Genomic DNA, 26,009 nt, shown 5'->3' on the forward strand with positions numbered 1-26,009 from the left:
CGTGCAGCTGTGGTTGCTCGAGTGTCAAAGCGGCGCAAAGCTTAGCGCATCTGCCTAATAAATCCCAGATTCGAATCCCGATACTGCTGCAAGTTTTAATTCATTGTGTCAGAGTAAATCATTATTGTAGACTGAAACTTCCTGAGAGATATTAAAGGCCACGCCTAGATTACTTAGTCGGCAGGAGCAATAGCCAGCAAACAACAAGGTTTCGGGTTCGGGTCCCAGCACGTCACAGTTTCAATTTGCCAGAAATTTCCAAAACAGCACACACTCAACTACACTGAGGCAGTAATACATAGCGCGAATCGAAAACATTATGTAACATTTCTGTCGAGAGAGAGAGAGAGAGAGAGAAATTTCTCACACAGCAATTGCGAACCATCATTAGTTTCACTTGATAGAAAACTTTACTGTTAGAGTTGAGTTTTTGCTTTACTTTGTTATTTGTCGTCTTGTTCATGCAACAGTGCTGGCAGATGAATTGGCACAGGAGGCTTACACGGTTTCCGAGGTTTTCTACCCACCGACGTCATTTTCTGTCCCACGAGGCAGTTTTAGCAGATGCAGCAGCTGTGTGAGCATCCGCACAGAGTCCTCCCGACGGCTATAGCTGCAGTCGCAGCCGACTGCTGAACAAATTGCGGCGTCCTGCAGACAGTTGGTATCCGCGAGACGCAGCGAACAACGACCGGCCTTCGTTCGGTCTCGCCGTGCGCGTCAGCTAATTCCCGTTCCGCCCATCGCGGTCGAACATGTAAATCCACCCAATGCCATTTGCATTTTTATAGTTCGTACAGTCCCCCGATAGTTGGGTGCCGACTCTGCCGACATTCTCGCGACGGCGGACGCCGCCCCCAGCTTTCGAGCGTAGTTCGCCGTTATTTCGTTATCTGCTAATTCGTACATGAGGAGAGCATCGAGAGAGAGTGGGAGAAAAACGGATTGTAGCTTTGCGAATTCACTGAAGCTAGGGACGACTTCCGGCTTGGATTAATTTAATGCAACTATTCCGTTGACGCCATTAGCCATCGTCATAGCGCCAAAGGTATTCGACCCTTTAGAACTTCTTTTACAATCCTACAGCAGAAACTCAATTTTTTGTCGTTTCATACTCGTAGCTTAAATAACAGATTAGCAACCTTTCTGTTCCGGCATATTCCTATTAGCTACTTTTATTCCATTTCTGGCTTTATATGGAGTGCTAAAAGACAACTTTGCAACTTCACAAGACATTGTGGCCTCCAGTTCTATTAAAAGAACGGACAAGCCCTATGCGTGCAAGTATTAATTTTTTAAATTTATTTATAGTAACGGAGGTTAAGGAAGCACAACGGAGAAAGAACGGCCGTGATTCGACGAGGAAGAGAGTCGACAAGTTTCTTCAGGTATGTCCTGTTCAGCTGAAGCTGCTCATTAATGATTACATCCTGTAGTGCTACCAAATTACAGGGATTTTGGTTATTGCTTTTCAGTCCCTCTTTCAAACAATCCCAGACATTTTCTGTGCGATTAAAATGTGATGCTTCGCCGAGCCAGTCGAAATGATTTATGGTGCCAGAGTGTTCGTCAAACCTGGACGTGTGCGTGAGCTACGTGAACAGGGCCCATTCATCTTGGAAGACAGGACAGTCCTGAGCATGCTCATCATGACGATGTGGACGGCAACGCTTGGTCACCATGTATCTGATCAATAAACACCCTTGTTCATGTTTATGGTAGCATGATTAAATAGGTCAAAGTAATGGTACAGAAAACACCAATTAATCATCTAACCACTCCGCCCTGAACTGCAGCCTTAACGCACTTCAAACTACACTATGTGATCAAAAGTATCCGGACACCTGACGGAAAATGACTTACAAGTTCGTGGCGCCTTCCATCGGTAATGCTGGACTTCAATATGGTGTTGGCCCACCATTAGCCTTGATGACAGCTTCCACTCTCGCAGGCATACGTTGAATCAGGTGCTGGAAAGTTTCTTGGGGAATGGCAGCCTATTCTGCACGGAGTCCTGCACTAAGGAAAGGTATCAATGTCGGTCGGTGAGGCCTGTCACAAAGTCGGCGTTCCAAAACATCCCAAAGGTGTTCTATAGGATTTACGTCAGGACTCTGTGCAGGCCAGTCCATTACAAGGATGTTATTATCGTGTAACCACTCCACCACAGGCTGTGCGTTAGGAACAGTTGCTCAATCGTGTTGAAAGATGCATTCGCCATCCCCGAATTGCTCTTCAACAGTGGAAAGCAAGAAGGTGCTTAAAACATCAATGTAGGCCTATGCTGTGATAGTGCCACGCAAAATAACAAGGGGTACAAACCTCCTCCACGATAAACACGACCACACCATAACACCACCGCCTCCAAATTTTACTATTGGCACTACACACGCTGGCAGATGACGTTCACCGGGCATTCGCCTTACCAACACACTGCTATCGATTTGCAAGATTGTATACCATGATTTTTCGGCAGTTCACACAACGTTTCTCCACTGTTCAATCCTCCAATATTTACGCTTCTTGTACCAAGCGAGGCGTCGTTTGCCTTATGAGCAGCCGCTCGACCATGAAATCCAAGTTTCCTCATCTCCCGCCTAACTGTCATAGTACTTGCAATGGATCCTGGTGGAGTTTGGAATCCCTGTGTGATGGTCTCGATAGATGTCTCCTGTTACACATTACGATCTTCTTCAACTGTCGGTGTTCTCTGTGAGTCAACAGACGAGGTCGGCCTGTACGCTTTAATGGTGTACATGTCCCTTCACGTTTCCACTTCACTATCACATCGGGAATAGTGGACCTAAGGACGTTTAGAAGTGTGGAAATCTCGCGTACAGATGTATGACACAAGTGACACCCAATCACCTGACCACTTTCGAAGACCGTGAGCTCCGCGGATGCCCCATTCTGCTCTTTCACAATGTCTAATGACTACTGAGGTCGCTGCTATGGAGTACCTGGCAGTAGGTGGCAGCGTAACACGAAAAACGTATGTTTTTGAAGTGTCTGGATGCTTTTGATGACATATTGTATGTGCCTAATTGGACCGTTACGGTATTCGGCACCTTGCGTCATTTGTAAAAGAGACAACTCTTCTCTCCATACTAGACGCCTCCAGTCAGCTACTCTCAACTTTCTGTGTTGTTTGGCCTATTGAAGCCGGCCGGTGTGGCCGAGCGGTTCTAGGCGCTTCAGTCTGGAACCGCGCGACCGCTACGGTCGCAGGTTCGAATCCTGCCTCGGGCATGGATGTGCGTGATGTCCTTAGGTTAGTTAAGTTTAAGTAGTTCTAAGTTCTAGGGGACTGATGACCTCCGATGTTAAGTTCCATAGTGCTCAGAGCCATTTGAATTTTTTCTTTTTTGGCCTATTGGAAGCATCCACATTTATATGTGGCTGTGAGCGGCAGACAATTTGCGAGCTCCTTGACTAGAAATGTCCATTGTGTGCTTTGTAGCAGGTTGAAACCGACGTACATTCACTGACTTCAGGAATTCGTGTCTGGTTTGAAACCAGATGTCATTGACGAGGCGTGGCATGTTATGCGATCTGTGCCGGTTGGGATACGACCGCTGTTCTTAAAAAGTGTTATTTGACTGCGAATGGTCCCGCTCTCCGTTTAGAGTCGTTGATACGACAACAAATCGGACAATTTTATTCACGGAGTTGTCATGGTCATATCCAAACACGGTAGCTCCTTTGCAGCTATTCTTTCACCTCTCCAGGTCGATCTATCTCATTGTACCGATTCCATAGAGCTGATTGGCAAATACATACCATTTCACTGCAGTGACTTGCATTAGCATACAGTGTTACATGACCGCCTGTTACCAGTTCTACACCATCTACACCGCGCCGAAGCACATCGTGTGCCCTTTTATGAGAGTAACTAATACGAAGGACGTTGAATAAGTAATGCAACACATCTTTTCCTCGACCAGTTTCAGTTGAAAAAAATGCTGAGTTTGTTGTGGGGTATCGTGGAACATTCCCGCTTCAGCCTCTATAGTTCCATGAAGTTCTCGTAGGTGGCAGCGCTAGAAGTAGCCTTCAAAATGGTCTCTGTAACGGAGGTGCGTTCCAAGTAGAGAGCTGCCACTGAGGTTCTTTTGGCGGAAAACCAGAGCATCGCAGATATTCATAGGCGCTTGTAGAATGCTTACGGAAACCAGACATTGAACAAAAGCGCGGTGAGTCGTTGGGCGAGGCGTCTGTCATCATCGCAACAAGGTCTCGGAAACCTGACCGATGTCCCGCGTACCGACTGGCCGCAAACAGCTGTGACTCCCGCGGTGTTAGAACGTGCGGACGGTTATTCGAGGAGATCGACGGAACACCGTCAAGCATCTCGCTGCTCTACTGGACGTCTCTGTTGGTACTACTGACACACTCGTCCATTAGTTGGAGTACTCAGAGGAGTGTGCTCGCTGGGTTCCTCGCAGCCTAACAAATACCATAAAGAACAGTGAAAGACCATCTGTGCGGAATTGCTTCCGCGTTGCAAGGCTGATCGTGACTGTCTGTCGAACATCGTCATTGGCGATGAAACATTCGTTCATCACTTTGAACCGGAAACAAAACGGCAATCCACGGAGTGATGCCACACCATCTCACCTCAGAGGAAAACGTTTAAAGCAATACCCTCAGTCGGTAAAGTCATGGCGACGGTCTTCTGGTACTCTGAGAAAGGATAATCTGTAATCTCAACTCTGAAATGTACTGTGCTACGCTCAGGAAATTGAAGAAATTGCTTCAGCGTGTGCGTCGCCACAAAAATGGAAACGAACTTCTCCTTCTCCACGACAACGCAAGCCTTCACACAAGTCTGCGCACCCAAGAGCAGCTCACAAAACTTCACTGTTCTTCCTCATCCACCCTACAGCCCGCATCCCGCACCTCCGACTTCCATCTTTTTGGCCCAATGGAGGATGCACTTAGCGGGAAGCAGTACGTGGATGATGGGGAGGTTATAGATGCGGCAAGATGTTCGCTCCGACGTCGACTGGTAGAGTGGTGTGGCGTAAGGCCGTCGCATTGAACGGAGATAATGTTGAAAAATTGGATTTTGTAGCCAAAAGAGTGGGGAATAACACGGTGCATGGGAATCGTCAATGAAATCAACCTGGTTTCAGAAAAAAATGTTTTGCATTACTTATTGAACGCCCCTCGTATTGTGTCCAGTGAGCTTATAAGGAAGGTAGCTCACAGCTTTAGTCACAGACTTAGAGAAAAAGTTTCTCTTGGTCGTCAGTTTTCTGACTGTTTTGGTGTGCCACGACCTTTTCCTCTCACAAGAAAACATCACCAACTTAATATATTTTAAGGGGAGAAAAGCACACCTACAAGATTTCAGCCCCTGCAGTCGATTCCGCGCGATAAGTTGTCATAATACTGATAGTGCGCAGTTGTGACTTTCCAAGTGTACATCTTTTAGATTTCGAGCACACCGGCTGTTTGTCACAAACTCTGCCCCACTGCAGCCCCCTAATACCAGAATGCGATGTACTATTCAGTCGATTTGACAAGAGATTTGTCAAATATTTCTGTGACATTGGTAAGATGCTTTGCTCATTATGTCAAAGTGCCCGGTTTCTAACTAGTAGCTGGTGCCAAATAACTCTTTGCTTTGAACATTTTTATGTTTTGATTCACATATGCTGTACATGAATGAAACGAATGAGTGTGTCTTTAAAGTAGTAACGGAGCGCTGTTTCATTTTAACGCTACTGATATACGTTATTTTCTTGGATTTTAAAGAAGACGGTGTTAAAGAAAAGCACATGTCCAGGAGATGCACCATTCTTCAACGTGTTTGGGAGATTAAACTGTAAATTGAAAATAATTAACTTCATTTAATAATAAGTCTTCAGTCACATAGGTGAACTCATTTTGCGTTTGAGGTGTGTCAGACTTTCAGTACGAGAATGCTGTTGAATAATTTTGAATTTATGTGTCCGCGAGGCTGACATTCATATGCTCAAATTACTTGCCTGTTTTTTTTTGCGTTGAATAACATGAGTTTTTGAACAAGGTTTCGTAACACGTTGTGTCCACCTGCCTCCTCCTCTTCCCTCGTCTTCAACGTCCCGCGAATAAAAAGGGTATTGTCACTCCGCTGTACAGACTTTCCGCTCGGACATTAGGCGGCTACAGTGGAAACGGAGCTAGTGACAAATGGCCGGTGTGTCCGAAATTAACAAAGCTGTCATTCATAACTGTGGACTCTCAAAATTGTGGCCCAGATTTCCGCGCGGGATCGATTGCAGGTGCTGATATCTTGCTACCGTGTTTTTCTGCCCTTAAAATATGAGGTTCAGTTGGTGGTGTTTCATTGTCAGAGTAGCATTTGTACCTTACGTCTTCAGTTGTTTGTTGCATATGCTCCAATCTCTGTCTTGTACTCTCTACAGCTTCCTCTAGTGTAATGAAAGCTATTCTTTGTGCCATAACACATGCCATATCATCTTATCGCTTCTTCCTATCGGTGTTCTCCATGTGTTCCCTTCTTGGCTTAGTTTGTGGAAAACCATCTCATTTCTTATTTCCACCCAGGTTTCAACATCCTCTGTAGCACCACATCTCAAACGCCTTGGTTATCTTCTTTTCCAATAGAGGAGTTACACAACGCTATACAGGAAAGAACCACCTTTACATATCCTACACAATTACCTGATACACAATAGTTCGTGGACCAGTGTTTTTTTCACATACCTGTGCACTGCGGTTGGGGGCATTGTACTCGTATTACTTCTCGACTTTGGCAGCATTTTTGTTTACCAGCACTTTTAATTTTTGGCTCTATACTGGTTATTGTTTATTTGTAAGAATGTTTGTCACTTTTTCACTCGATATTGGATGTTGTTTATTCGTAAGAATGTTTGTCACCAAGTTTTGGTAAATACGCCACATACATTCTGAAAGAAAAGTACACCGGCTTCGATTCCCGGCGGGGTCAGGGATTTTCTCTGCCTCGTGATGGCTGGGTGTTGTGTGATGTCCTTAGGTTAGTTAGGTTTAAGTAGTTCTAAGTTCTAGGGGACTGATGACCATAGATGTTAAGTCCCATAGTGCTCAGAGCCATTTGAACCATTTGAACCAAAGAAAAGTACAGTTTTGACAACACTTCTGAATTCTAGGATATTAACTCGGACGTTACAAATCTACCTGACATTGTCGTTGCGCGTCAACATTTCGTCGACTTTTGTCATTTTCTCTCGGCTAGCTTTTTGCTACATTATTATCGTTTTTATATCGTCGTAGTTTTACTAGAAATGTCTATTAACGAGTCTCAGTTTTTTTAAAACCTGAAACTATTATCCATTTCATAATGCTTGACCTTTGACACTGACCTAATGTTCTGGTTGCACCTCATCACGAAAACCGTGGTGTGCCTTGCCATAAACGTGAAAATGTCTTTTTTGTATGGTATGACTACTACATTTTAACTGAAGTGTGGTCGACATACGCGGTAATACTGAAGAGAGAGCATGCTTGTTCGGGCATTTTTGGACGAGTGTCAACTATGAGGAGTCATAGAAGACGGACCATACTCTCCTCACTGGCGAATTTTCGTCGCCTTTCGATTAGTCGTTTTTTCCTAATAATGGTGGATGTAGATTGTCGCAGTTCGCCTAATGGGATGCCCATTAACAAGACGAAAAGTGCAAATGCAACCTCGGTTATTGTCTTTCATAGCTGCTATGTTTTTATGCACAGTCTATATGAAGCGCTAATATCACATCTTTAATTTATTTTTTTAGTGTGTTTATACGCCACGTGCTTGCATATGCTACGTTGCCGGACGTCTGAACAGTATTTCCACTTCATTGTTCATTGTTGCAGTGGTTACAGCGGGTCTCTCATTCGTTGTTGTGTACTCGTGTTGTAGATACACTTCGTGACATAATTAGGTGCATTGTACTTGTGTGAAAGCATGCCCCGCGTACGGATCTGTAAAAAGTGCTGGTAGTCCGTATGCGTGCTTACTTTGAGACTGAAGAAGAACAGAGCGCGAGCAGCTCCGTATCACAGCCAGTAGGGGGGAGTTCTGAATATCTCGCTATTAGTGAAAGTTCAGTGATGCAAATTTCGAGAGCATATAGAGAAATAGTTCTGGCTCTCGACAGAAGTTTGCTTTGGACGAGTTCACACAATTTCTATGTGGAAAAGCAGTTTCCGATAGTACCAGCTGTATTGGAAAAATTTAAAACTGAAGTGGGAGACTTTCCTGATATGAGTAAAACAATACTTCGGCGTACTAATCGAAATCATGTTTCAGATACAAAATATTCAACAAATAACGTGTACAGATGCAAAATAAGCGAGTGGTGGGAAAAAGAGGCAAGTCTTTGCGGAAATAAAAGACTTAACGCAACACCGTATGTGTTATTTATTACGCTGATTAGAGTTGTTGTAGTACAAATCATTCTAGAAAGTTTGGGTGGCAGGAAAAAATGTAATGTGCTATATTGAGGACAAAGATGGATTCTTGCAAAATGCAGGCTTGTGTTTTATTGGGCAAAAATGAGTTCGAGACTATCATTCTGAGATGTGTGCCGGACACTACGAAGTGTGGTGTAGGAGCGTTCTCGAAAAACTACCAAACAGATCTGCGATTGTTTTAGATGAGGCTCGATGTAACACGATGATAAATCCTGTATAACGAAATGAATCTATTAGTTGGAGAAATTATTCTATTATTGAGTGGATGAAAAGAAATACCGTAGGGCTTCCATCTAATGCCACGTCATTTACTAAAACTACTTACTAGAACACGCGAGACGACACTTCAGGTCACAATACTTTTTGTAAAGAATGTGGCCACAGTGGAAAGAGAAATTAAACTCCTGTGGTTGCCGTAATTATAGCTCGAGAAGTTGATGTCTGCCTGATCTAGCGACCGTGCTGCAACTCTCCAAACGTTCGAGTCGACCGTGTGGCTTTGTTGCTACGGTATGTTTACAGGGGCGCACAATCAAGGGAGGTAGTGCGTTGCTTGCCGTTCTCCAGTTCCACCACGTAAAAAAATCATTACAGTGTGGTGTACTCCAAATACTTATTATTGGGTTATATTAGAAAATGACGATTTAACAGTTACTGTTTTGTCTTGCTATCAATCTTGTGTAAATACCTAAACAAATGAATGTACAAGATCAGGATTTGAAACGTTTCCTTCCACGTGGTAGCCTCTGTCTAGTTTGAGAAGCGGGAGAACAGTGTCGGCCGTTTGAAGATTGCTGTCGAATCATGATGCGTTGTCGGATATCCCATTTAATAAAAATGTTCTCGCAGTAGCGTTCAGGAAGTTTCGTGTCTGTGCACACTCTACAGCGGAGTGAAAAATTCATTCTAGAATTGGTAAAAAATTATGTGGGGTTCCTGCTTCTGGGTTTGTGAGTTGTCGGATATCCCATTTAATTAAAAATAAAAATAATAAAAAAACAAAAATAATAAAAATAATACAATAATAAAAAATAAATAATGAAAAAACGAAATGCGGTGCACAAGTTAAAAGTTGCTTGTGTTTAGTGGGAAGACTAATTTTAAACAACGAGCGTGTAGAACTACGATTTGCCTGGTGTACGTTAATGTCAGTGATAATATAGTTCCGTGATGTTTCATGTTACCGCGTTGTTAAATTGTGTAGTCGCCTAACGCGTAGACAACACGCTAGCCTCAGCGGTGTTGCGGTATGGTAGACACAGACCAAGGGATTAAAACATGTCTCACTGCTTTTTGGACGACAGATTTATAACGGATGTATAAAAGGAAAGCAATAATTAAAGAACAGCCAAGGGAAAGGAAGCTGTGAAGCAATTCTTTACGTGCTCCTACGGATAAACTAGGCTTGTGAATATGACACTATCGTATTTTTTGGCGCATGCTGCCTCACTAGGGCCCGTTTATTAATGGCCTTCACATCGCACATATTTCACTGGCTGTCATATTTTGCGAGATGTTCTTTTCGGTTTTATTAATTTTCTTTTGAGTTTGTTTGCTTGATATGTCGGCATTGTGAAGGCGTCCCCAGGCTAATGAGTAGCGGAAAGCAAAAACGAATATTTTTGTTCATGTGCACGTACTAACTTTTTAAAGCTGTGCGTGTTACCATTTATGCATGCCTGAGAAATTTTTCGAGTTTATTTTCGATTTTAGTTATCCTTTAAATTCAGTGCGTCCTATTTTATTAATCGTGTATCTTGTTTTCCAATAACTTTTTTCCTGCACACGTTTTGTATTGATAATCTTGTCACATTCGTCTGCGGAAAACTATTACAGGTAATGGTTGTTGAAGATTCTTTCTGAAAATTTAGACAATATCTCGTTTTCTGTTTTGTATTTTTTTTATTTGATTTTATGGAATGGGTGCATCAGCCTTCATTGTCTTGGGACATGGTAATACGCTACACCCTACAGTTCCTAGCGTTGTATAGTTTGATAATGAAATATGGATAGCGTGTTTATAGAAAATAGGCGCTCATGCTATCACTTCTTTTATGAAGTAAGGAATTGTATGTAAGTGGCTACGGCTATAAATTCTCACATTAAAGAAGATTCACTTCTACATAAGAGATCTTGTTAAAATTGCCATGTTGGGCCGTTTAATCATACTGATTCCATGTTGACAAACTGCGAAGTGTTTGCGCCGGAAAAATTTTCAGTAACATCACACACTTTCTTTACTTTACACGACTTGACTATTTCACTTTTACCTGCCACTTCTTAGACTATTTGTGCTAATGTTCAGTGTAGCCAACGTTCGAATGAATTAATTTTGTTGAAGATGGGTGGAAGATCCAGTGGGTTAGGGAAGATGAAAAAGAAAATCGTCGCTCCTTTTTCTATGGATCCATCCCAGCACTGGGGCTACAGCGGTTGTGGGTATATCACGGAACACCTAAGTCTGGATGATCGATGGACATTTGAACCGTCATCTTCCCGAATGCAAGACCAAGGTGAAAACTACTGCGCCGCCTTCTCGGTGGTAATTTATTTCAGATTGAATGAGGCTCAAAACGTGTTGATACAGTTCAGATTTTTGCACAAAACATGTTGATACAGTTCAGATTTTTACGTGCTTTGATCATCTGCCAAAGAAGGCCTGTTTATAATATTTGACATAGACGTAAAAACAACATTAATAAACAAGAAATTAGTTTAATGTAAAATCTTCTAGAGGAATTAATTGTCTAGAAGGTTGAAGTGGATTAATGTATTTATGAAAATCTGGTCCAGTATGAAGGAGTGACACGAATTTTACATTAGGCTGGTTTCGATAGTTGGAACCATGAGACCATACGGAACGAAAAGTTTGTGATAACATTTCAGAATACCCAGAACTACTAAAAAATATTTGGTGTGAGTTAAAGAACACCTGGAAATAAATCTTAAGCATTAAATGAGTGTACGGCTTCCTCAAGTCACTGTGTAGGTTGGCACTGAGCTTCCTAGCAAGAATGATGCATTGAAACAGAGTACTAGTTCGGCTGCGTAATGAAGAGATCTTTAGGTCGCATCTCCATCTGTCCAGATATGCAGACTTCCGTGATTTATTCTTTACATATAGTTTAGAACGCAAAAGTACGGTAGCCGAAATTGGCAGAGGTCGATCTCGAAATGTGTCTGCACAAATATCCCACATTTAACGAGTTTAGTGAAAGCGAAGGCTATTACAGCTTTTTCGGAGCTGTGCATGTTTTTTTTTTTAAATTTTACTAACAATTATACCCTACTCCTGATAGCCATAAATTTTTCTTTAGTTTCAACTTCTCATGACGCATTTCGAATTACCTCGTCATCAGATTTCTAACATCGATACACTATATCTGGTCACCTATAAACACTCATTACGTCATCAGTGTCCAACGAGTACCAGTGAGGTTGGGCACTGATGTTGTGATGGACTGTTTATAAGTGAAAAGATACTTTGTACCGTTGTTTGATGATGTGACAACCCGAAGGCAATCACGAGAAAATAAAAATTTATCACCAGCAAGACAAATGTATAATCAATAGTGACTCTGTGGTCGCAGATCCTCACGAAGATGTCACTTTATACGTTTGGTCGTTTACTAGTCGATAGTTATGAATATTATATTATATTATTTGTGATAATAAAAATTTGTAGCCCGCATCTCGTGGACGTGCGGTAGCGTTCTCGCTTCCCACGCCCGGGTTCCCGGGTTCGATTCCCGGCGGGGTCAGGGATTTTCTCTGCCTCGTGATGGCTGGGTGTTGTGTGCTATCCTTAGGTTAGTTAGGTTTACGTAGTTCTAAGTTCTAGGGGACTGATGACCATAGATGTTAAGTCCCATAGTGCTCAGAGCCATTTGAACCAAAAATTTGTAGACTGCCAAATAACACTGTAAATTTAATAAAAAATTCATCCGATTACACGTATTTTTCCCATTATATCAATTGTAATATTAATTACTGTGTTAGGAGTTAAAAAAAAAAAATTACGAACGGGACTCGATTCGTTGGCTTGAACGTTAACCACTCGGCTGCCGCCGCTTCATGGTAAAAATAGCCACGACGGAAATTATCTTGCGATTTTCTCAACAATGCTTGAGAAGTATGCTCTACTGCTTACACATTTTGTTGTCCTCATGGAGTACTACGAGTCTGCAAAGTTTGCAGTAAATCCACGTTCCAAACGTCGTGAACCTCCCCTTGTAAGTTGAAGTGGCTGTAGCAAAATCTACAAAAATCGTGATGATACATTAAATATAAAAATGTTAACGTGATTAACAGCCATGCATACCAGCCATACATGCCACAAAAATATTCTGATGTAGGTATCAACGCCAAAATCCATACATCTAGGTACATAATAAGTGCTGGTCATGGCCTGGATACGTAGGGCACTAATGCTAGGGTGCATGGGTAACCAGTATCGTAAATTCATTAGTTAAAGTACAGTACGCATAGTTATTAATTTAGCACTCCGTCTTCAGGCCAAGAGTGGCCTACCGGGACCATCCGACCACCGTGTCATCCTCAAGGAGGATGCGGATAGGAGGGGCGTGGGGTCAGCACACCGCTCTCCCGGTCGTTATGATGGTATTCTTGACCTAAGCCGCTACTATTCGGTCGAGTAGCTCCTCAATTGGTATCACGAGGCTGAGTGCACCCCGAAAAATGGCAACAGCGCATGGCGGCCTGGATGTCCACCCATCCAAGTGCCGACCACGCCCGACAGCGCTTAACTTCGGTGATCTCACGGGAACCGGTGTATCCACTGCGGCAAGGCCGTTGCCCTGTAGTTATTAATTTAAATAACTTCACATGCCAAAATGGGCGTTTGCCAATAAAACATCGACTCACATGTATGTGAAAATAAAACACATACGTAAGATTCACATAAAACGTGTAAAGAGCAGTAATGGAAAGGGAATAATAGAAGAGTTGTAGTATAATTACTTGTATCTTTTCTCAGTTCTGTTGGGAAAAAGGGTTATGAGCCGGTGGAATAATTTGTACCATTCTCTATTTCCACATCTGTGTTGTACATCGTTAATCTACAGGACTTGTAGACAGGTCTGCTACTTTGGAAATAGTTTCTGCAAGCGTAAAGGAACGTGCGCAGACAGAAGGCAGAAGCGGCGAGCGGCACGCAGTCCCGACGTTGCCTACCTGCGCGGACGGGACACGCGTGAGCAATGTGCACGCGCCAGCCAGCGTTTCTTGGCGCGACGTATGCCGCTGGCAGCCGTCACACGCCGCGACACGATAATTAGAACCGTCGGAGCGTGCGTCCGCCGAATTTCAAGTCATAGCCACTGTCAGCTGCAGCCTCCACCTGCTGCAGCCGCGTTTCATCTCCAATTCCTCGCTGTACTCGCTTCCCCCGGCTACTAGCAATCGGACACAGTCCGCAATCGTTTCTCCACGGGCACTTGGGTTATTCCTCCGTTCTAGGAAAACAACGTAACTTACCTATTTTACCAAGCCCCGCTCGCAGTCGAGTTACAGATTCCGGTCGCAGACTGTGTGCGGCAAGATCCACTGTCGCCGAGATTCAGTTTCTCTAACATTTAAGATTACTTGAGGAAGTAATAACTTTCTTGGAACGTACGCTTTTGGAATATTAAAAGATACCTGTACACGGTGCCTGAATTCTGTCTCCCATTGATATCTGCCGGACATTTCGGGGAAGCACTCGCGCAAAATAAACAAACCCTTAATCTTATGTGTGTGCAAAAAGTACTTCAGCATTACACTGAGGTGACAAAAGGCATGGGATACAACCTGATATCGTGTCGGACCTCGCCTTGCCCGGCATAGTGCAGCAACTCGGCATGGCATGGACTCAACCAGTCGCCGGCCGGCGTGGCCGAGCGGTTCTAGGCGCTACAGTCTGGAACCGCGCGACCACTACGTCGCAGGTTCGAATCCTGCCACGGGCATGGATGTGTGTGATGTCCTTAGGTTAGTCAGGTTTAAGTAGTTCTAAGTTCTAGGGGACTGATGACCTCAGCAGTTGAGTCCCATAGTGCTCAGAGCCATTTTTGAACTCAACCAGTCGTTTTAAGTTCCCCTTCAGAAATACTGAGTCATGCTGCCTCTATAGCCGTTCATAACATCTACATCTACAACTACATCTACATGGATACTCTGCAAATCACATTTAAGTGCCTGGCAGAGGGTTCATCGAACCACCTTTACAATTCTCGGTTATTAAAATCTCGTATAGCGCGCTGATAGAATGAACACCTATATCTTGCCGTACGAGCTCTGATTTGCATTATTTTATCGTGGTGATCGTTTCTCCCTATGTAGATCGGTGTCAAGCAAATATTTTCGCATTCGGAGGAGAAAGTTGTGGGTAATTGGAATTTCGTGAGAAGATTCCGTCGCAACGAAAAACGCCTTTCTTTTAATGATGTCCAGCCCAAATCCTGTATCATTTCTGTGACATTCCCTCCCATATTTCGCGATAACACCAAACGTACTGCCCTTCCTTTTAGCACTCATGTGGATGACATCACACTTTTCGTTATTTAGGATCAGCTGCCAATTTTCGCACCATTTAAAAAGCTTTTCTAAATCGTTTTGCAATTTGCTTGAGCGTTGTCCTGCAAAATGCTGGAGAGGTCTTGCAGAGTCATCACTTCAGTCTTTAAGCTGGGCGTAGGTTGTATTCAGAAAATGAACAACATAGAAACAGAAGTGATGACACTTCCTGCAGGACTTGACCATCATTTTGCAGGACAATGCTCAAGCACGTACAGTGCAAACTGTTACTGATAACTGATAGGGTTCTAAGTGCTATATTACCTACCGCTCTCCCCTGACTTAAGCCCTCGTGAGTTCAACTCGATTTCTAAGCTGAAGGAAACACTTTACGGCATTCGCTTCAGAACTGCTACAAATTCCTCGAACTGTCAACACAACTGGCACTGCTGAGAGTATCCTAAGACTTCCACATCGTTGGCAACGGTTTATACACAGTGCTGGTGACTACTTCGAAGATCAGTAAAACTTTTAAACACGTATCTGATTTGTTCGAGCTGTAAATAAATGGTTCCACTATTAAAGTATATGAAATGTAACTTATAACGTGCTTATCGTAATGAATGTGATGCAAAATGTGTAGAATACTTGGTTAGATGTAAGAGACGGCTTGATGGCCGTAGTCTTGCTATGTTAAATAGAATAAAGTAAATTACGTGTAATCTCTGCGCACAAAATTACAACCACCCCTTATAAGAGAAGTTTGGTCACTTTTGAGCGCTGTAGATGGTGCACAATTGGCGCCAAATGTTAATGTGACCCTCGACCGCAGACATAAATCTCGGCAGTGCAGTGGTATGTAGGCAGTTAGTTGTCTGGAATCAGCGGAATAGCATGGGCCGAAATGGAAGCATGACAAAATGACCGGAAAAAGATATCGTGTTTGGACGTGCTGTGGATGTAGTTGCCTGATTGCATAAATGAAGGGGGGGGGGGGGGGGGGGGGAGCAAAGAAGCTGATGATATAAGCTGCATCGGGACTTTCTGCGGAATCAGCAGCAGCGTGTGAAAGTACGTGTTGGACCGCGACCCGAACCCGGGATCTTCGGCTTACTACGCTGTTGCGTTAATTACTGCACCCGCTTCTTGGCCCACGCACATTCCCACCTAGTGCCAGCAGTCCCCGTCCATATCCTCCGTGCTCGCTGATTTTGGAATTACACTGGACGTCGAACGTAATTCTGATGGTATGTTGTCTGCTCCACGGTCCTTGTTTCTACTTACGTTTGTCAGTACTCTGTTAAATTCTTCTCTCAGTATACTACCTCCCATCTCATCGTTAGCTATTTCCTCGTCGCTTTATGTAATTTTGCTTTCACGTCCACTTCCCTTGTATAACGCGTATACATATATGTTTATCTTCCTTCCACATTTTAGCTTTCCCATATTTGTTTAGTACCGACCTGCCATCTGAGCACTTGACATTCATTCAGCTGCTCCACTAGACAGCATGTTTTCGTCTTAGGCTGTAGCGCGTCTGTACCATACCAAAGAATTCCAAAAGCACATTTTCTGTCTTACAGGATCCAGAGTGAGCAGATTACTTAATAAATATAATGGTATTGTCCACACAAAGAGACCATCAAATTTTGTTGTTGGAGATTTCTTACTTCCGTCTCGTGTAAAAAGATTTCTGCGTTAAAATAGCGTGAATAGTATAGAGCACGGCTCCTTTGTGTCACCGGCACGGATATGATATATTCACGTCCGTCGCTGGAGTCTCTATCTATTCCATTGCGGTTGGTTGTAGAGAGACACGAGTGGGTAGCTTTTTCGCTTGGACAAACACAGGACAGGAAAGCGGCGCCAGTAGAGGCGCGCACAAAATTAATTTGGAGGGCAGATTAAACAAGCGGGCGGTACGTGTTCCCCGGCGCACAAACAACGTCCGACTGCCTCGCCACGGCTCGCAGTGGCGCAGGTCATAGCTCAGTCCCTGGTTGTAGCCGACCGTGTTCTTTTCAAAAACGTGGAGCTCATAGAGGATCTCAGATGACACGCAACGACTGGAGGAATTTGCAGACAAATGGAATGGAGGAGGTGTGGGCCCCGTACGGCGTAATTAGCAGTTGTACGAGCCACTGCAGTTCATTTCGAGGGTACTGTGTAACATATGAAACTGCGAGAAGTATCCAGATTCGTGTTTTGACGTGACTGACGTTTTCAACGGAGCATATACGCCGCTAAAGAGGACAGAATTTCACTCCCAGCCAAAGTGGCGAGAGAAATTTCGTATGTTGGTATCGAGAGAGGTGTGCCAGAGGTTGAAGACAGCATTCGATAGCACAGCCGTACAAACTCCTTTCCGGCCATCCAGTTTTAGGTTTTCTTTCAATTCAATGGGACCTATACAGCAAAATCTACCACGGGTCCTTTGAATAATGTCCATGTTCTCTGTGTGTCAAAAAAAAAAAAAAAAAAAAAAAAAAAAAATGGTCAAATGGCTCTGAGCACTATGGGACTCAACATCTGTGGTCATAAGTCCCCTAGAACTTAGAACTACTTGAACCTAACTAACCTAAGGACATCACACACATCCACGCCCGAGGCAGGATTCGAACCTGCGACCGTAGCGGTCACGCGGTTCCAGACTGAAGCGCCTTTAACCGCACGGCCACACCGGCCGGCGCTCTGTGTGTAGTGGCCTCACTGTCGACGAGACGTGAAAGTGTAATCTTTCGTCTGCTGACGAGAACATGTTAATAGTTTCAAATAGTTCCTGTTCTCGAAGTTAGTAAAATAAACGGATTATGACGGGGTATCTAGGACGGCTTGTAGTGGACGCAGATTCTCTGTCGGGGACGGATGTGGATGCAGGAGAAGAAGGTAGCTCGTGGATAAAACGAATCCTTAATTGCGAGGTGCCGGGCTAGCAGTGTATTTAACACTAAATTCTTCTAGAATCTTCATATGGCTTTTGCTGTTGCACATGGTTTAAGAAGAAACGTTAACTGACTGTAATCGACCCTGCAAGTGGATTAGAAAAGAGTTTGTCACCTGCAATAATTTAATTTGATAGAAATTAATTTGATAAAGGAAACTTTCATTAACGTAGTGAGAAATGAAAGGGTTGCTCTACAAATCTACAGAATGAAAGTTCTGTCCAAAATAACAATTTGATTCATTATGACTAAACTCAAAATAATAAACAAAACACATGAAACATTTACAATACGTCAAATTGGACACACAAATAAATGCTGTGAAGGTGAAGTTGTCCATAAAGTAGCTTGTGACCAAGTAGTATGTGGAGCCAATTCCTTGCAACTCAAATCTTAAGAGAAACACCCAGCCAGCCCAACAATAATTGTCGCTACAGTAGTGAGAACTCAGGCAATGAACACCCAAGACAGAACCACGTTAGAAAAGACGAACAGGCGCGCTCTGCTGAGCTCTGAATATCACATAGCGAAATTCCCTAATCTGCCGGTGCTGCGGACATACATTACCAAGCTGTCTTCTTAACTGCAAGGACACGATTTGGCGTACCGGAGGTGATGGCTGGTTGCTTCGACGTCCCGTCATGGTGATGATAGTATCGCGAGTATAGCCCGAAACAAATTATCGTGGTCTGGTGTTCCAGACAAAAGACTTCCTAACAACACAAATGCGCCTCTGAGGGAGACGAAGAAGGCTCGCCACATAATCACTGACGGTACAGTGATTGATTTTAACAAGCGAAGTCACACAGTAACTCCTATACAGTCAACTCAAGCCAAAACTGCTCAAGACTGACATCACAGGCCGCTTGTATGCAGAATGCTCAATTGCCAACTGTACTCGGAAAGTTACGTTGAAGTCGAAACTTCAGCAACTTTGTCAAACAGTTACAATGAAATGAATGTATATTAGACAGCCAGCGGAAGGTAGGCTGTCCAGAGCAGCAAGAGCTCAGTCTTGTAACCTACTCCGACCGAAAGGCGAGAACCGACTCTACCAAGAGCACCCGTACAAGCCGAACACAGAACATTACCGCCTCCACCACAGTGGCCGTGGTTAAACGTTCCAATCAGCAACTTGAAAACCGGCGGAAAATTCCACTCTATTACCGAAGCACTGCCATTCCACCAATGGAGATACTTGGCGCCAATTTCTGCGCCGATTTTGCTACGTCACGGAGCTATCGCCTGGGAAAGCCAATCACAGTTATAATTTTGCAGAAAACGCGGGAATTTGCCCGCCAAGACTGCCTGGGAACACAAGTCATTCCCACGCCTCCCTGGTAGCCCGTCAGAAAGTGTTTTCACTAAGTTTCTGCGAAGTAACGGAATCTCTAACCCCAGCCGCTCCTTCAGGCCCCTGTGGGCATGTCGCCCCCGCTCTTATGACAATGTCGGCGTCTAGACAGCATCCACTCGACTCCCTCACACCCGTCGGCATAACCCTTTCAAGCTCAGCAGAACCCGCCTGTCACTGGGCCACCCGGGTGACGAAAGATGCGGCGTGGGAAGTTCGCGTGTGAAGGAACAGCAACTTTTCACCGCATGCATTTAGAGAGGAAAATATTCATATCTTATGAGTTCTCAATACTAGCCTTGTAATGACCATACTCGGCTATACTTTCCCAAATGGAATTACTCAGAGTAAGATATAAATATGAGAGGGGGCAAGTCACTGTGTGCATGGTAAACGCATGCCACCTCTCATAATTACTGTTTATTTACAATCGTCAGTCATCGACGCCGCTAACGGTGATCCCTTACGAACGTGGCGACTGCACCGACACGGCGTCTCCCGGTGTGTTGACCTCCCAAGTATCTCCTGGTGTGTTGACCTTCCAGTGGCAGGGGCCACGCGTCGCCACTGCAGCTGGTGTGTCAGGCGAAATCTCGTTTACCGGTCCGTAGCTGAACGGCCCGGCGTCGGCTGCTGTCACTGGGAATACGGCACACTTCACCTCGTCCCAGTAGCACAGAGAGAAGGCGTCCTCCTTTAGAATCTCAACGAACGTGGGTACGGCTGGACCCCAGAGAAGTAGTTTTGTGAAGCCTGCAGTGTGCTGAGGTGTCTGAGATCCCGGAGAGTTAGGTGGCGGACTGAGGCTCGAGGCCTGTCGATGATGTTAACGGCAGCGTCATCGGAATCACGCTGATTGGCCAGACTGGACGTCATATTTCTGACCAGCTGTTCGAAGATGACGGAATGACCGTGAGGGTCTAAATGCACTATGTGGGGCTGAAGCCGCCGTGTTTCTATGTCCCTTAGATGCATCTCGAACAGGGAACGGTGACCTAGCCTTGGATTTTGCTACACCATGGTCGGTGTAACTGCAGAAACTTCCTGAAGGTTGGTCAGTATTCCCGGTCGTTGACTCTGTGCATAGGCAGCAGGGAGCACCTTGCTCCTACTGCCGTAGGCAGGTCAACGACTGCGATTGGTGGAGACAGTTTGCGAATGTCCTAGATTCGGCACCTGACTCCGGTTGCTGTTCGTTCTGTTACAGAATGTTTTCAGTTCCTTGAGATCGGCAACAAAACAAATTTTCCGAATGACATCAGGCTGCGGCACTAGCTGTCGTTAGCTGAATTAAGATAACCTTGCATTTTGGATTGTCCAAAACCACTTTCAAATGAGTAACAACTTTCAAATATCTGAAATTCATATGAGATGTTACACGGTTAAGCATAAGTAAAAATCAACTATTGGTTGCTTAGTTGGTAGAATAAAAGCTAATTAAAATAAAAAGAGGATTTATATTGAATAACCCATGAAACGGACACATTTTGCTTACAGTCAGAACTTTCGTTTAGTCATACACACTGGCTGTCGTTAGCTGAATTAAGATATCCTTGCACTTTGGACTGTCCAAAACCACTTTCAAATGTGTAACAACTTTCAAATGTCTGAAATTCATACGAGATGTTACGAAAATTTTCGCCATAACCCAGTATATCGCCTACTCATTCAAAACGAAAGGATGCTATTGTTGAAGAGAATTGCAAATTGCTTGATTCGAAAAATAAACCAAGTATTTAAAATAAAGATATTGGTTTCAGTTTTCTTGGTTTGTTGTTACTTTTACTATTTATTGAGTTTTACTGAGCAGCTCGACTTCTGCTTGAAATTAAAAGTATAAATGTTTCTTGTCCGATTTTTCTTCTCAATTTTTGAACTCATCTTGTTTCGCTTACTGCGTTCCATCGCACCGCACAACACTGTTCTCGCCGCGCGGAGTAGCCGTGCGGTCTAGGGCGCCTTCTACGGTTCGCGCGGCTCTTCCCGTTGAAGGTTCGAGTCATCCCTTGGGCATCTGTGTGTGTGTGTTGTCCTTAGCGTCAGTTAGTTTAAGTTGGATTAAATAATATGTAAGCCTAGGGAGTCATGATGTTAGCAGTTTGGTCCCATAGGAAGTCATGATGTTAGCAGTTTGGTCCCATAGGAACTTAAAAACGAAAACAAAAAACACTGTTGTCCTCCCGTTTTACAATCTACCAGTCAGGCGCGATGCTTGTTCTTTCCCATGCGCCCGTCGAATTCCCCCCCCCCCCCCTCACTCTCGCTCCCTCGCGCGCGCGCACGCACACACACACACACACACACACACACACACACACACACACACACACGATTTTTCAGCACCGTCATCGTATTAAATATGAATGAACTGTGTCACCCATCTTCAAAATTGTTCTTACGAATGTGAAGCTGCAATGAAACTCGGAGAATGAATGGCACAGAGGACGGCTAGATTGGTGCCACATTTTCTTTATCTGTATTGCGAAGAAAATCTTAGTTTGCTACATTTGTGCAGGTCCAAGTAAGTTTGACTATGGTTTTATGAACTGTTGCCATCTGCTGAGCAGTTGCTGCAATGGCGTTATTATTTCCTGTATCGGTTCTCAGTGGCAACGTCCGTGACGCATGCTCGCCCCAGATGGAACGTTATAAGAAGCAAGTGGTATGAAATGACACTGACATGCTGCTTTGTGTTGGTTGTTGCAGATGGAGGACGAGGGCAACCATGGCAACGACGAGACGCGCTGCTTCATCCTGTCGACGCTGGCGGCGCTGCACACGTCCCGCGTGTGCTGCATCTTGTGCCAGGCGTCTCTGCCCGTGTTCGACCGCTACCCCCTCATCGACGGCACCTTCTTTCTCAGCCCTCGGCAGCACGCCAGGTTCTGCATACAGGTGGGTAGCCCCCAGCGGGCGACCTTTCTCCATATAGTGTGTCACCTACTGAGCTGCCAGGTTCTTGTACAGCTCCATTCTGATCGCATCTCTACCTGCTATACCAGAAAGGGCCGACTTTCGCATCTCTACCTGCTATACCAGAAAGGGCCGACTTTGTGAACGAGATTCTCACAGTGGTATATCATTAAGTGTTTGATGCTGGCCACATCTGGTTGATAGATGAAAAACACTTCCACCTAAATGGATTTGTGAATAAACAAAACAGGCGATTTCAGGGTTCCGAAAATCCCTGTTCGTGTGAACCTAAACTGCTGCATTCTCCTAAAAGTTACTATTTGGGCATCTGTATACAGCAGAAGCATTTTATCGGCCATTTTTGCATACGAGAGTCGATAACTAGCGCACGGACAAACAGTTTGTCGCCACACAGCAAGCGTTTCGACCACATAACACCGAACAGGTGTTTCGCTTGCTTGATGAGTGGTAAGGTAGAAGAGTGCGTTGGGTTATCCAAAATTTACTGGCACGTGGGTTGGCCTCCGTAGACACGGACACGGCTCCTCGTGACTACATTTTGTGGGGCATGTTGAAAGCCGCTGGCTATCGGAACTATCTCACCCGTTGAACGAGCTTCAATCGTCGATGTGTGTGGCAGCTGAAACCATTTCCGTCGAGACACAATAAATGCCACCTCGCTACTGCGAGTGGTATAATTGTGAGAAGACCGTGATGTGGTTACAAAAAATGCTTGTGGAGAACGAGTTTATTTATGCATGCTGATGCGAGCTGTACAGAAAATGCCGTCTCATAACGGCTTTTGTGAATACTATTTGAAACTAATGTATAAAATTCTTCCCTTTTTCAGAGTAATTTCACTGTTTATTGCATTCTTCTGTCGGTGTTAGTTTACGCGTCGCTGAATTTTAAAATCAGAAAGTCCTTTATTGGACACCCTACGGCTAAGGGCGGCTAAATCATATATGAAGTCTTTTATTGTTATATGATATATTGTGTTATTGGCGTTATTTATACAGGGTGCTCTAAAATTTCGCTTACTAACTTCTGGGGCCTTAAGGGGACTGGTTAGATAATATATTGAATTGGAACTCATATCCGGAAACGCACCGTTTCCGTGCTATAACCATGTGAAAACATGTTGGTAAAAACGACCTTTTTTTTTAGTAAGTAATTAATAAGGCGTGACCCAGTACATCACTTGTTTTGCAGTTGCACTCAACTATAACCAAAGCAACAAAAAGGAAACTAATCGATTTCACAAACACTGTTTTTTACAGTTAAACAGTGTTTGTCCTTTTCAAAAGGATTGTTAGCATTCTGATCCACTACACAAAAGGTTCCATGTGACCACCACTAGGTCCATTGCACACATTGTACCTACGTATGGTGTGGTACATACCCACAACTCGTGTCGCTAGATCTTCTGTCTCTACACGAATCTCATAAACCAAACTCTTCATTCTACCCCAGAAGAAGAGTCCTGTGAAGTCAAATTAGGGGCTCGTGGAGACCCTGCGATTGGACCACCTCGGTCTATCCGTGTGTGTTCGAATCGTTGGTCCATATGTCCTCGAATATGACGTGAAAAGTGAACGGATGCGCCGTTGCGCTGAAATCACATGTTTTGACGGATTTGCACAGCATCCAACAACACGCCCAATACGTGTTGTGTAAGGGTCAACTGGATTGAACCCCGTGTGCTTGGGTTTAAGCATGTACGGTGACCACCCAGAATACTTGCCCATTCATACAAAATCTGTCTTGTAATCCTTGGACATGCGTGACATGTGGGTTTTCGCCTGCCCAGATATGGCTGTTTCGAGAACTGAGAACACAGTCCCTAGTAAATTTTCATCCGGCTGTGAAGAGAATGTATCGTGGAAGTACCAGGAGGTGGTATGGATGTGCTCATGCGGAACATACCTGACGGTGCTGGGAGCAGCATACATTGCACGTGCAATTGCTCGTGGACTCGTTGACGGGTTCTCTTCAACATGATACAATACGGCCTCTTTCTATTTGGGTGTGCGGCCTCACCTTGGAGCACAACAGTCACGCCTGCTGACGGTGAAGTCACCTCTTCTCGAAGCCATAGCATAATTGTGGCGGAAATGGCATGCGGTGGAGTCGGACGTTGTGGATAACCATCTTGATAAAGGTGACGGGCAATTCTACCATCATCGTGAGCTTCACCATGTAGAAGGTTCATGTCGGTGTACTCGGCAACCGCGTACTCAACCAACTTGCTTTAACACTCACAGGCACGTAAATGAGGCTCGAACCAGGCCAGAGATATAGGATAGACGTGAAATGGCATCAGCTGACCCACCATCATGACTACCCTGTTGGACATGGGTTCCAATTCTAAATATTGTGCACTCAGCCCCTCTACGTGTCCTAGAAGTTTATGAGGGGAATTTTATAGCCCCCTGTATAATAAATGCTGTTAAAGTTATGTTTTCGCCAGCGATGTTATTGTGATTGTGACAGGTGAAGGTGGAGGGCCGTACGCAGTACCTGTCGGCGGTGTGCATGGCATGTCTCGAGGGCTGGGGTCCCGGACGCGGCATCCGCTGCCGCTTCTGCGGCACCGCCTGGGACGGCTCCTCCCTCGTGCTGGGCACCATGTACTCTTACGACATTTTCGCCGCCATGCACTGCTGCATTGAGCGCTCCAAGGTCAGTAGTGCTGGCAGCCCATCTGTGCTGCTCTAGCTCAAAGCATAGTCGTGACCTGACACACAAAATATGTTCACTACAATTCTTGTTATACAGGGTGTTTCGTGTAGAGTGCGCACAAAATTACTTTTTCCCCTACCTGCGCAGACGACATGTTTGGGGTGAAAGGGGGGGGGGGGCAATGTTAATGGTGGGGCTCGCGTTGTGTGTGGCGACCGCGCCACAGGGGAGGTGCAAACTATCCTTTCAGGGGTTATGCCAGTTTAATCAACAGTTGTCTCAGACAAGAGTACTAAATAAGAAAATCAGCGCAGAAACAACTGAGACAGCCGCATCTATCGGACGAAGTTTACAATTCAGCAAGCGACAGAAAACTAAGACGGGATGGACTCGACAATTGCCGAGAAAGTGAATATTTTTCTACGCAGGTGCCAAGTAGTTTTTTGCGACCTGTAGGACGCAAGCGCTGTGTCTGCTGTCGCATGGAAACCAATGCCGCATATGCTCCAGTCCGTTCTTCGCAATGTGGCAAATGCCGCTTCAGTTTCAGCCAAAGTAGACTAGTTACCGAGCGGCCTTGGTTACAAGACCACGAAAATGGATGAGCCATTTACCATTTCAAACTTATATGTCAGTAGTATTTGCTCACTGAGCTGAGCAGAAACTCCTAGTTAATAGTTCTCATCATCAGAACACCTCTAAAATTGTCATATGGATGCATTGGCGTAAGCGCTCTTGTTTTGCCCATCACGAAATAGCAGTACATCTTTTTATTAATTGTTAATTTTCTGAAAAAACAATAAGCAGATGGTTTGGTTGGTAGAATGATACTACCCCAGTTCTTAGTGGCACATTAATTGCTCACCACACTCCTTGTACAATATTAAGCAAACGCCCTTCATATATCAGACAATATTTTTCTGAAACGCAACACTGATTGTTCTGCTTGTTCACGGACTCTTATAAAGCAGCCATGCTTCATCAGAGAAAAAGAGCGTTTCAGGCTCAATCTGTCGTTCACGCAAAGGCTGCAACAACCAGTTGCAACAGTGATATCGAGCAACTCTACCAGGATTGGTCGGTCGATGCTATACCGGTGCTTTGTGAGGTTTCAGTTGGAGTTTGTGCATAACACTGTGACGAGTTTTTACTGAAACATC

General features: G+C 44.5%; 1 protein-coding gene across 1 annotated transcript in view; it reads left to right on the forward strand.

Moving 5' to 3' along the window:
* Window positions 1-26,009, forward strand: part of LOC124617093 (headcase protein-like) — a 711,612-nt gene that overhangs the window by 664,617 nt on the left and 20,986 nt on the right. Inside the window, exons 3-4 of the mRNA XM_047145238.1 lie at window positions 21,961-22,149; window positions 24,661-24,849. Of these exons, the coding sequence (XP_047001194.1) occupies window positions 21,961-22,149; window positions 24,661-24,849 (378 nt within the window). The remainder of the gene's footprint in view (window positions 1-21,960; window positions 22,150-24,660; window positions 24,850-26,009) is intronic.

Source organism: Schistocerca americana, chromosome 1 (genome assembly GCF_021461395.2).
Source record: "Schistocerca americana isolate TAMUIC-IGC-003095 chromosome 1, iqSchAmer2.1, whole genome shotgun sequence".
NCBI classification, from domain to species: domain Eukaryota; kingdom Metazoa; phylum Arthropoda; class Insecta; order Orthoptera; family Acrididae; genus Schistocerca; species Schistocerca americana.